The sequence below is a fragment of the Chelonia mydas genome, chromosome 1, assembly GCF_015237465.2.
Source record: "Chelonia mydas isolate rCheMyd1 chromosome 1, rCheMyd1.pri.v2, whole genome shotgun sequence".
Classification (NCBI taxonomy): Eukaryota; Metazoa; Chordata; order Testudines; family Cheloniidae; genus Chelonia; species Chelonia mydas.
In genome coordinates, this window is record NC_057849.1 from 13,033,153 (window position 1) to 13,046,561 (window position 13,409).

At 48.7% G+C, this 13,409-nt stretch overlaps 1 protein-coding gene across 1 annotated transcript in view; it reads right to left on the bottom strand.

Moving 5' to 3' along the window:
* ARHGEF17 (Rho guanine nucleotide exchange factor 17) overlaps positions 1-13,409 on the bottom strand; it is a 241,683-nt gene that overhangs the window by 32,027 nt on the left and 196,247 nt on the right. Inside the window, 3 exon segments of the mRNA XM_037881143.2 lie at positions 448-557; positions 5,109-5,159; positions 6,082-6,258. Of these exon segments, the coding sequence (XP_037737071.2) occupies positions 448-557; positions 5,109-5,159; positions 6,082-6,258 (338 nt within the window).

Below are 13,409 nucleotides of genomic sequence, written 5' to 3' on the forward strand. Positions count from 1 at the left end.
TGCCGGCCCATGGTATGACAGGATCGGCATGATTCCCAGGCTGCGAAAGGAAAGAGAAGAGGGAGATAGCGGTGGGTGGGTGGGGGGACAGATTAGTTCCTTTCACTCCCCAACCCCACAGCCCCCGTCTCATCTGGTTCTGAGGGTCGTTCGCTTTTGATCACTGACAGCTGGATTCAGAGCCGTGTGAAAATGGGCCCGTCTGAGGCAGCAGAGGAGTGGCCAGAATCTCCCTGTGTTTGGGCCATGCCCCTGCGCCCCCTGGGCTTGGATCTGGATCGATCCCCCAGAATTCAAAGCCGAAGCTCAAACTGCTCAGGGATGGTCGGGTTGGGGTGAAAGCAGCTGTCTCTGGGTGTGCGCATGTGGCCCCCATCCCCACGGTGGCAGGCAGCGGCACTGGGCGAGCCCTGACCCTCTCTCCAGGCCGATTGCTGGTTTACTCACAGGCTCACGGAGCTGCGGCGCAGAGAGCCCGACTTGCGCTTCAGGGTGGTGCAAACCAGCAGGTCCGTGAAGAGGAAGAGCGAACGGTCCTTCTTCCCACCCACTGCCTTCTGCATGGCAACAAGGGGGGGGGAATTAACCCTTTCACTCCCCAAACCCAGGTGATGGCAATACAAAGAAAAAAAAGCAGCACATTTAAAGGCAAAACAGGTTCTGGCTGATACAGCATCAAAGTGAAGGATCTGGGGATGAGAGGATGATTCTGACCCCCCACCCTTGCCCGATGGACACTGGACTGCAGGGATACAGGCTAGAGATATTTTTAAATGGCTTGTCCATGAGCGAGCCAAGCTCAGATTTGTTTGCCCGACAAGACAATATGGTTGCCCCAATATTGCTTTTTGCGGTCAAGATGACATTTAAAATTCAGTAATTATGGGACAATTCTCAAGCTCACCTTCTGCTCAGCCCTTATTTCAGGCTCAGCCCCCAGTGACGCCAGCGGGAGCTTAGCTGGAGTAAGAACCTCTGGATCTGGTGAGCCCTTATTAATAAAGAGCCACCTTTTGTAGGCACCGGATTGACGTTGCCAGGCTTGTGTCCGGTGTATAGTACTTGTCCTGAGGGCCAGGACAAGCTGCTGGGCTGATCTGAGTCTCAAAGTCCCAGGCGCACTGACTGCTCAGCACATCCTGCCTGAAGCTAAAACCGAATGAGCCGCCTGCCTCAGCTTCCTCACACCTGCCGCTCACTAGCAGCTGCAACTCACCTGCCACATTCAGAATTAGCCAGGCCAGGGCCCGAACAGTCAGCCCGAGCCTGACTGCAGCAGAGCAGCTGGCCAGGCTGGCAAACTGTCCATTTGCAAAGGAACTGAGGCGGGAAGAGGCCAACTTTCAACTGCACGTCAGGTCAGGCACGCTGCTCCGTTAATCCAGAAGTCCTGACTCTCAGCAATAGCCGCTGCACCTCGGTGCCTTACTAGCCTTGCGTGGAAGCCGGCAATACAGGCTCAGAGAATTGAATCAAGGCTGGAAAGACGCCATCACAGTACAGTAGGGTGTGATCAGCACATCAGCAAGGCTGCACAGCACGGTCGGCGGGGTTTGCTGAGAGGAGGAGAGTGGAGAGGGGCGGCCTAATCTAGCACGAAGGGCAGGTGGAAGCAAGGACCGCCGGTTGGAAGATGGGCAGACCCTGTCTGAATGAGCAGCCTTGCTCGTCGTGGCCTGAAGCATGTTCGTGATGCCTTGGAGCCGAGCTGGGCGATAAGACATCACTCGCTCTCTGTCCTTGCTCTGCAGGCCCATGACAGATGACATCCACAGGGGAGCACATGCTGTGTTACTGAGTAAGCGCATGGCTGCAGCTCCTGATCCTTAGGCTGCACTGGGCAGGTCCTGCTGAGCTATGGAGAAGGACAGTCTTCTACACCAAGTGCCCTAACCACTGCAATAACCTACTGTAAGGTGCATCTAATGTCTGACGCCATTACTCCCATTTGCAAGCGCTTGGGCAGAGGCCGGGTCTTCCCTGTGTTTGTACAGCACCTAGCCCAACGGGGCCCCGATTCGGATAGGGGCTCTGAGTGATACTGTAACACAAAGAAATAACCACAGTAGGACCACAGAGTCATCCTAGAGATCGGTGATGGGAAGGACCGATTACTGTAAGTCACCTAGCTCATCCCACCTCCGATGCATGTTCGCCCTAAGGCCTCTTGTTCAGAGCTAGTCAAGTGATCACAGACACCACTGCTTGCTGTCATTTGTGGGTCATCGTGAGTCTTTGGATGGTTGCCGGGCATTGCCGAAAACGTTGGCAAATCCTGACAGTTCCTCCGATCACAGCACAAACTAGTATTGTTGGAAGATTTCACTGAGATTTGTGACTTCTTGTTCTACTGCTTAGAAAATGTCAGTTGTTCTGTTGGGGCAGTGAAGAAATAATATCATGTGACTTAAGTAACTAATAAGACTCTACCAATGGCAGCAACGTACAAAATTAACGGTTCATGAACCAAAATTGGTTTGCAAAATCTGTTTGGCATCTGTGACTGACAAGAAGTGGAATTAACCTGGGAGCAGCTCGTGAAGGGTAAAATGGGGCCGAAGCAACGGCTAATGTTGTTTGCACTGAGTTATTTGAACTCTACTCTTGACCATTCTCTCTCTGCTTTTGACCAGTTTCTCAGCCCACTTACCCATGGCAATAAACCTTTTTCATTGTTCTGAATAACCTGTGTCATTCCTGCTTGCCCTGCCTGTGGTTCCTCCCAGATTTCTGGGGCTGAGCTCCCAGGATGTGCCCCGAGAACCGTGTCCGTACAAACCCACATGCTCTCTCTCCTAGGCAAATCCAAACGACCTTGGGTCATAGCTGGGGGAGCAGGGCTAACGCATCTGGTGAAAAGGGGCCTATGTATTTTGATCAGCACTGGCAGGCTGGTGCTGCGTTGCTATGGAAACAGCCCACAGAATACTTGACTGGGAAATGCAAAAGCAAGCTTGCCTTTCTCTTGTTTGAAAACCCCTGGGTTTCATTGCATAAGGGCGAGAAGGAGGCAGTGAACATGCTTCTTTTGAAAGCGGCCGCGTGCGCTAGATGAATGAAGGTTTCAGGTTTCTCTCTGTGGTTTTGTAGCACTTTAAATAGACCACACTCCTCCACAGCAACTGGAGTCAGAGAATGACAGAAATCAGGGGGACAAAACTTCTCTCTAGCTCTCCCAGCCCATCCCCACCTGCTCAGGGCTTTATGGTATAATTTATAGATTCAAAGAGTGTAATGCCAGAAGGGATCGTCAGATCATCTATGTCCAACCTCCTGTATGTCACAGGGGCATTACATGTCACCCAGTTTCCCCCATACTGAGCCTAATGATTTGTGTTTGGCTAATGCATCTCTTCCGGAATGGCAGCCATTCCTTCAAGTGCCTTGTCCAACTGAACTCCCAGTATCTCAAGTGGTGCAACTTTAATCACTTCCCTTGGGACACCAGTCCACAGTCACAGTGCCCTGGATTATCTTGGAGGGGTTTAAGGTATGACAGAGTGCCCCATGGGGAACTAATCCATAACAAATCCCTTGTACCAAAGTTGATAACCTGAGAAGAAAAGGGATTAAAACCTGACATGTTACAGGTGCTTGGGAGACACGTGGTATTAAGGTTCCATTTATAAGTGGTCTATAAAGGGTTAATAAATGATCAATCAATGTTCTAAGCATGTGACAGACATGAGTGGCATGCATTATGAATGGCTAGAAGGGGCTATAGATGGCCATAAACCATGGTTACAAGAACCACATGACCTAACATGACCTACTGACATATGGATTTGAAAGCCAGAAGGGATCATCTAGTCTGACCTCCTGCATAACGCCAGCCAAAAAAAGTCACACAGTAATTTCTACATCATGCCCACAACTTCTGTTTGAGCTACAGTACCTCTTTAAAAAAGATATCCAGTCTGGATTTAAAGACTTTCCACCCTTCCAATGTTTAATCATCCACACTGCTAAAAATCTGCACCAGGTTGGACCCAATAACAATCTAAAACAACTGATTAACCATTTATTAATGTCTATTAACCCTCTATAAACAGAACCCCCATATAAAGTCTGATTTGTTTGCATGAATGATGTGGTTTTACTTGCTGAGAAGGACATTGTTAGCAAAATCAGTGCACAATCAAACCCCCATTAAAATCAATGGGAATCTCTTCTCTGACTTATATGGAATCTGGCCCAGGCCCCCAGTGTTCTGCCTTCTAGAAGCTTAGAATGCTTGAATCTTCTTTTCATATTCCATTCCACCTGCCCATCCCAGTTCTCATGCTGGGCCCCGGCACATACCTACCTGAAAGCCACCCATCGCACAATAAACTGGCACCTGTAAACCGTGTTGCCAGCATCACTTGGCATCAGAGAGGCAAGATGGCGCAGGAGTTAAGGCATTCACCTAGGTCTTGAAAAAGACCTGGGTTCAATTCCCTGCTCTGCCACAGGCTTCTGGGGTGACCTTAGGCAAGTCTCTCTGTGTCACAGGGGGTATCTGTAAAATGGGGCCAATTGCACTGTCCTACCACACAGGGGTGTCCTGATGCTAAATAGATTGTGAGGTGCTTAGCTATTGTGGTGATAGGGACCATAGATGTAACTTTGATAGATTCAGTTCGCTGACCAAAGCAGATTTCCCCTTCCAGAAAGTCACAGGAAAAGCAGCCCCAGGGTGCTTGCGTTGCCTTTGCTGTACCTGTTCTGCGGCTAAACAGGGTCTGTGCTCTGGTGGAGACTGTCACTACATTGCTGAAGGGAATACCCTACATGGCAGAAACAAGCTCAGCAACAGCCGTAGAGCTCCCTCCCCAAACTCCAGGCCTTGCAATTATTATTCACTGGCTGTATAAAGCACCAAGGTGCACTTGACTCCAGGGTCTGGCGATTCAGGGGAGATCTACCCTCCGGGAGCCTTGTGTACTGCACTTGGCTCTCTGCTCTGCACAGGTCACTGCAAGCGCTCAGCAAGCCTGGAAAATGACCTCGAAAGCTCCCATTGCCTCTGAGAGAGGTCACGTCTCCGAGTCACGAGGCCAGGCGCACATGGAAGGGGCAGGCGGGGACGAGGGGCAGTGATGGTAAACAGGGAGGGCGGCTCTTACCATTTCCACCACCATCTCCTGGCGCAGGAACCTCCGGAGCGGGGCCTGGAGCTGCAAGGACAGAAACAAAAAGAGTTGTGGGAGGCGCCACGTGTTCTGTCGGTCTCAGTGCTAACATCGGAGCGGGCATGATAATGCGGACAAGGCCCTTGCTGTTAACATGGAAGGGATTGATTCAGGACGTCACAGCAGCAGCAGGGTTTTAAGTACTCCTCTGTGCTCCAGGACCATCTTCCAACAGAGGGGCTCACCTTTATGAACATTAGTGAATTGCTCCTCAAACCCTCCCTGTAGGCGAGGAGCATGAAGGCCTAGCCACAAAGAGGAGAAATCAGGCTAGATTGAGAGAAGCAGGGTTGGACTGGGGTGGCCCAGAGACAAACAGATAGGAGCTGTCCTAGGAGAAACCAGACTGGAGTATCTGAGTTTCTGGAGAAACCGACAGGGGCCAGTTTGGCCGGATACCTCTGGGTAAAGCAACTGGTGTCAAATTACCCCTTCCCCAGGGTAGCGGTTAGTTGTGAAATTCAGACTCAGAACCAAACTCCAGCAGGGTTCAAAGAAGTTCAGATCTGGGGTTTCGCTTCAGCCCCTTGCAGAGTTAGGGAACAGCCGTCGCATTCTAGTCCAGATCCACAAGGTCCCAAAGCCTGGGTGTGTTCGGACTGGGGTGCGGCCTGGGCCCCATCTCATGGCAGGGTGAATTAGGGGCTGAAACAATCAGTGCAGGATTGAGAGAGAGAGAAACTAGGTTTGAAGGGGCTTGTGTCCCCCGATGCAGCGCTGGGCCGGAACTCTCAGCTACCACAGCTTAGCCACTCGCCCAACCAATGCCTAGGACGCTGAGCTAGGGCTACCCCTTTAACCAGCCTCTAGCTCGTGCCCCTGAGAATGCTACCCAGGGCCACTGCCCTCTCCATACAAAGGATGCGGGTAGCTAGTGGTTGCCTGGAGCATTGCATTGCATACGTACATCCTCCATCCCTTCGATGTGGGACTCGATCTCCTGCACTATCCTGGCGTTCCTCTCCACCTCCTCGGCGCTCTTCATCCCTTTGTTTATCTTCTCGGCCACTTGCTTGATGTTCCTCTGGGCGTCTATTAGGAAGGGGTGGTCGGGGTGGTCCACGGGCGTGTGCTTCAGAAGGTCCTAGCGGAAGAAATATTGAAAAAAGTTAAGGTACCCAAAACAGTGCACTGAGCAACAAAAATGATTAAAGGTCTAGAAAACATGAGCTAGGAGGGAAGATTGAAAACATGGGGTTTGTTTAGTCTGGAGAAGAGAAGACTGAGAGGGGACATGATGACAGTTTTCAAGTACATAAAAGGTTGTTACAAGGAGGGAGGTAAATTATTCTCAATAACCTCCGCAAAAAGAACAGGAGTACTTGTGGCACCTTAGAGACTAACAAATTTATTGGAACATAAGCTTTTGTGAGCTACAGCCCACTTCATCAGATGCACAGAATGGAACATATAGTAAGATATATATATATATACACACATACAGATAAGTTGGAAGTTACCATACAAACTGTGAGAGGCTAATTAGTTAAGATGAGCTATTATCAGCAGGAGGAGAACAAAAAAACAACTTTTGTAGTGATAATCAGGATGGCCCATTTAGACAGTTGACAAGAAGGTGTGAGGACACTTAACTTGGGGAAATAGATTCAATATGTGTAATGACCCAGCCACTCCCAGTCTCTATTCAAACCCAAGTTAATGGGATCTAGTTTGCATATTAATTCAAGCTCAGCAGTTTCTCCTTGGAATCTGTTTTTGAAGCTTTTCTGTTGCAAAATTGCCACCCGTAAATCTTTTACTGAGTGGCCAGAGAGGTTGAAGTGTTCTCCTACCGGTTTTTGAATGTTATAATTCTTGACGTCTGATTTGTGTCCATTTATTCTTTTGCATAGAGACTGTCCGGTTTGGCCGATGTACATGGCACGGGGCACTGCTGGCACATGATGGCATATATCACATTGGAAGATGTGCAGGTGAACAAGCCCCTGATGGCGTGGCTAATGTGATTAGGTCCTATGATGGTGTCACTTGAATAAATATGTGGACAGACTGATCAGATATGCTCTGTGCAGGATTAGATGAGATAACACTTAAAACGCTGGAGTCAGCAGTAAGATCCCTTTGGGGTTAGCAGTGGGATCCCCTCTGCACTAGTGCTCCCAACGATGCGAGCAGCTCAGCCAGTGTTAGCTATGGCGGGAAAGCTTGGCAGAACTTCCCTAGGGGATTTGAGGCTACTGATGAAGCTGGCGGGCTGTGATGGGCCCTGCTGAGCCCATGCTGGCAATGATTTATCTGCCAGTGCAGCGGAGGCAGATATCCTGGCGCCATTATAGACATGGTGGCACCAAGTCTCAGTCATGCTTCCTGGAACGGTACTGAGGATAGTTTTGTGCCATCAGTACGAGTGGGCCAACCATTTCCAATACCAAGAGCTGACAGCAGCAGTCAGCGGCAGGCCGGTAGACAGGACCTTTGAGTGAGCAAACCCACAGTTGCAGCTGGCAGGGTATCACAGGGAATGAGATCAGTTGCCTTTGTGAAAGACTGTTGGCTTTGCCCTGTATGGGAACCAAGCAACAAGCTCTCAGAAGAGCATGGGCTGAGACCCTTCCAAAGGGGACATCCCATAGTGAGAAAAATTCAAAGGACGATTACAGAGAGGGTTTTGCCAGTCATTTCCTGCAGCCCTTCTCGCTATTGTGGACAGGTCTGGTCTCCCTCAAAGTCCAGCCCTCCAGCATCTTGCTGCTCACACAACGCCATTATGTTGCATATATTGCTCCCTACTTTGTGATTGTCTTCATCAGAAGCAGACAGAAATATCTCCATTACGATTACACACTTTTTTAAAAAGTCCAGCTGCCCCTTTCTGATGTTCCAATGGGGAGCTGAAGGCTCCAGGAAAAAAAACAACAATATTACACATCTCTCATAAGCCAATCAGGAAACAAAGATTTACATATGTTGTATGATTGGATCATCACAAGATGATTACATTTTCACAGAACTCAGCTGGAACCAATTGCAATTGCCATCTGGGGTGTTGCGGGGATCCGTTGATGGCTGAACATATGAAGTACTCTTAAATACCATCAGAGTAGATTCACTGCTTTAGACAATTTTCTGAAAAGATAGATAACATCTTGCAGGCTTATTTCATGACTGCTCCTAGCCAGTCGTGAGACAGGTGTTTACTTTCATACGTAACAAACCAATCTGCTTCATTACTGAAGTCAAATGTCCAGCAGTGGACACAATAGCTAAAATATGATCAACCACTAATTTACAGGGTATGGATTAAGAGTATGGAACAGATAATCATCACCAGTCGCCCATTCCCAGCTTCTGACAAACAGAGGCTAGGGACACCATCACTGCCCATCCTGGCTAATAGCCACTGATGGACCTATTTTCCATGAACTTATCTAGTTATTTTTTGAACCCTCTTATAGTCTTGGCCTTCACAACATCTTCTGGCAAGGAGTTCCACAGGTTGACTGTGCGTTGTGTGAAGAAATACTTCCTTTTGTTTGTTTTAAATCTGCTGCCTATTAATTTTTTTGGGTGGCCCCTAGTTCTTGTGTTATGAAAAGGAGTAAATAACACTTCCTTATTTACTTTCTCCACACCAGTCACGATTTTATAGACTATCATACTCCCCCTTAGTGGTCTCATTGAAACCCTCCTGGGGACTGAGTCCCCTCAGGGGCTGCTCTCACCCAAACAGGAGATAACACTAACTGGGCGATCATGGCAGTGTCTTGCCCAGCAAGGCCAGCCCAGACCTGCTCGGACACATTTGCCATGGGCCAGCCCCACCTTGATTTGTGTCACCTGAGGAACTGCCTGGGGAAAGCTGCTGCAGAATAAAGCCAAGCACTCGCGGAGCGCAGGGTGGAGGAGAAGAGTGACGCTGAGCAGAAGGGGCGACTGGTTTCATTGCTCTGCCGGCTGTCAGAACGTTAGTCATTTAAAGCAAATAAAACCTGCTGGTTAATTGGCCGGATATGAATGAAAACACTCCGGCGGATGAGTACTTGGAGTTAATTTAATGCCGCCCACGGGCATCCATCAGGGCAGATGGCAGTGCTGGGGATGGCAGTGCTGGGGATGGCAGCAAGCCTGGCCACTCCTTGGGGATGTGTGATCTGTAGCAGTGGGAGGCACGCTCCCCCAGGCTGGAGGGAGGCTGTCTGGACAGAGATCGATCTGGCTGCGGCGTGTGCATGCTTTCTGTCGCCATTCAGCTTCCCTCCCACTCCGTCAGCATTTCGGCAGGTTCCCTAACATCCCTGCTTGTGCAGCGGGCTCCCCGCCAGGAGACGCTCTGCCTTTTATCAACGGCTGGTGCTGCGTCCTCCTTGCAGCTCTTCCCGGGAACCAGCCATCGAACTGGATGCTGCTTCTCCCCCCGCTAACAGTTTGCCAAGGAGCACGGGGGTCTCCAGCGATCAACCAATCTGCCAGCCACTTGGCAAAGAGCAGTAAGGGCTGGCTTGGGCCAATGCAATGCCCGGCACTGGGCTTTCAGAGGGAGGTGCAAACCCCTCTAGACGGGGAATTGCTCTGGGGGATATGCCCGTCTGGCTTTCAGGCCTCTGCTCTCCTTTGGCTCCTGACCACATCGAAGCAGAACGTACAGATTTATGGATCCACTCCTAGCTGATGGCAAGATCCCTGGCACCTTTTACAGCCAACCTCACTTGGCCCCTTAAAGCGGGGATGGCTAGTGGAGGAGGTAGGGCCCGATCCTGTCAGGTGCCGAGCGCCCCTGGGGAGGGGCTGCATGCTGTGGATCCACACTGAGGTCGGTGGGAGTGGAGGGCACTCAGCAATCTGGAAGATCAGGCCCTAAGGGGAGATTACAAGGCCTGACTCTCCTCTTACTTGCTCAGTTTTACACCTGCGTCATTCCAGGGACTTCAGGGGAGCTATTCCTAGCCTACTCGAGTGTCACGAGGGGTAGATCAAGCCCTCCAGTGGAGCCCATGAACAGAGCATACATTAAAACTTAGTTCAAGCTGGCTGTTTTACGGGGCTCCTTCATGCAATGGAAGGGGAGAACAGGGAGAGCGTAGGGACAATTTAAAACACAAAAAGGAAGAACTGACATTGCTTTTAAAATATATACAACAAAATTACCCACGCCCCTTTAAGAGGAGGGGCGGGGCCAAGGCGGAGCAAATTAAAATTCAGAGGCAAAACCCCGCTGGAGGGCGCTAAGCGAATGAAACCCGGCTGCCTGGGAAGTGCAGCTGCAGCATGTAAACAAAATTAAGGAGGGGTCTGGAAGAGAGAGAGAACAGCGGACCCAGAAGCCGGCAGACAGGCAGCTTCACAGTGCGTGTGGGCTCCAGAACAGGCAAACTCTATAGGAAGGGGAAGAAACGTTGGATGAAGTTCTTGGGAGAAAAGTAGTGGAAACTTTGATTGAGGCCTCCCACAGAATGGTCCCCTTATTCTCTTAATAGCTTGTGGCAAACAACCCACCAAGCACTTCAGCCAGGAGCGAGCCGGAGGCTAGCTGCTCATAGCATGAAATGCTTTGGGAGTGGAGTGTGGGATCTAACATGAGAGGCGGAGCCCTGGCTGGCTGAACTGGGGTATGAAGGAGACCCCAAGGCCGAGGATGAGAAAAGAGATGGGGAATAAAGCGGGGAATGGTGGAAGCCATTGCAGTCGTGCTTTGAGAGGGGCTGTGAGGACTGTCACCAGTGAGTGCTCAGAGACAGGTTTAAATGGAGAGGCCAGGCCAGGGGATCAAGCACAGCTGGTGTTCTGAACTTACACTGGTGAAGCACTGCAATGGGTTACCTAGGGGGGTGGTGGAATCTCCTTCCTTAGACGTTTCTAAGGTCAGGCTTGACAAAGCCCTGGCTGGGATGATTTAGTTGGGGATTGGTCCTGCTTTTAGCAGGGGGTTGGACTAGATGACCTCCTGAGGTCCCTTCCAACCCTGATAGTCTATGATTCTATGATTGATTCTAACACACACTGCTCGGACTCGGCCTGCCAGCTCACCATCCCCTCCTTTCAAATCCCTGGGCTGGGCTCTCGGACCTGCGAGAGTGATAGATGCAGCTGTGAATGGGACAGATGTTCCCTATAAAGGGGCTGGGGGACTGCAGAGAGGAGCTGCAGGAAAAGAGACTCTCCTGAAGGGAGGTGCCAGGTGGGAAGACCTGGGAGTTGTGACTGGGTAGAAAGCCCTAGCTGGAAGTTTGTGAGTTGGTTGGTTGTCTGGACAATATACGTGTGACACTGAGGCAGCTAATGTTAAGCAACCAGCAGGCTAAGTGTCCTAAAATCAACCTTTAAAGGACATATTAGAAAAGTATTGAAGTGATAAAAGGGTCATTTCTTGTAGATAGTTTTCAAAGCCATGTTAAATGGACAAGGGTTCTGTAATAGAGAATTAGAAGTAAATACTAATTGTATTTGCCTGTGATTACCTATATCTTGTTAGCTGTTAACAATGTGATCTAATCAGCTGGGAGAGGCTAAACTTCTGTTGCTGTCTGTTACTATATTCTGTTGACTCAGAGATCAAAAAGGAACATTAACATTTAGATAAAAGAAAAGGAGTATTTGTGGCACCTTAGAGACTAACAAATTTATTTGAGCATAAGCTATCGTGTGCTACAGCTCACTTTATCAGATGCATTCAGTGGGGAGATTTATATACATAGAGAACATGAAACAATGGGTGTTACCATACACACTGTAACCAGAGTGATCACTTAAGGTGAGCTATTACCAGCAGGAGAGCTGGGGGGAATAATCAAGGTGGGCCATTTCCAGCAGTTGACAAGAACGTCTGAGGAACAGTGGGGGGTGGGGGGATAAACATGGGGAAATAGTTTTACTTTGTGTAATGACCCATCCACTCCCAGTCTCTATTCAAGCCTAAGTTAATTGTATCCAGTTTGCAAATTAATTCCAATTCAGCTGTCTCTCGTTGGAGTCTGTTTTTGAAGTTTTAGATGAAACTTGAGTGTAATAACATCATAGTCTATATTTCTCTTTGAAGTTTGTAGTAAACTGTCTATGAACTGCTTGAAAGGGTAATTACCTTATGCTAATCAATGCAATTAATTACCTGTGTATACATAGGAAATAGGAAGTTTACTTCAAAGCAACAATGTATATTATGTATTCATTGTCCAAGGAATGCCTGCTGTGTTATCGGCTGTCAGGAGGCTATCGTAGCCTCACAGAGTTCTATAAAAGAACTCTAGGACCTGATCCTGTCATCTCAGATCTGCTTGAACTTTATCAGGGGAAGTTTAAGTCACAAGACTGAGGTCTTTTGGATTACCCTGCACATTCTCATGGAACATAAAAACGGCCATACTGGGTCAGACCAGAGGTCCATCTAGCCCAGTATCCTGTCTTCCGACAGTGGCCAATGCCAGGTGCCCCAGAGGGAATGAACAGAACAGGTAATCATCAAGTGATCAATCAGTTGATGATTACCTGTTTTGAACAAGAATTTGAACAAACTCCATACATGGACAGTAACCTATTAAATTGATTCTGCAAGAACTTTTACAAGTCAGCAGCTCACCATCTCTGCTATGAAACTGACCTAAGAACTTTATTCATATCTGTAGGTATAATGATCTTTTATTCATAAGAACTTTTTCTTTTTAATAAATCTTAGATTAATTAATAAGAATTGGCTGTAAGAGTATATTTGGGTGAGATCTGAAATATTCATTGACCTGGTGGGTATGTGTCCGATTTCTTGGGATTGGTAGAACTTTATATATGGTGAATAAGATTTTAAGTAATCCTCACCAGATTTGACTTGGCTGTCTGGATGGGAGCCCAGGGCTGGATTGCTTTAGGGGAGCTGTATTTCTGGCTTTTTGGGTAAACAGTAAGGTATTGTAGAAGCTGTTTTGTTGCTGGCTTGGTGAATCTAATTATTAGAATAAACCACCAGTTTTGGGGATAGTCTGCCCCATTCTTTACAGTTTGCCCAGATTGAGCATTCTCAGAGTGACCCCTTCCAGCAACCACGGTCATAACATGGAGCCCAGAAGCAAGGGCTAAAGCCTGATTTGGGCGTGGCTGATAATTCCCTGTCTGATGAAGAACATTGCCAGCTACACTGAGTCACTGAGCGACTTGACTATTCTGACCTTTATCCGCCTGCCCCCCTCCTGTCTATGCCCCTCACTTGTTGTGACAATCTGAATTTAGTTTGTACAGTGCTCGGGGCAAGGACTGTGTCCTGTCTTTTGTGTTTTGTGGAGGTATTTTACG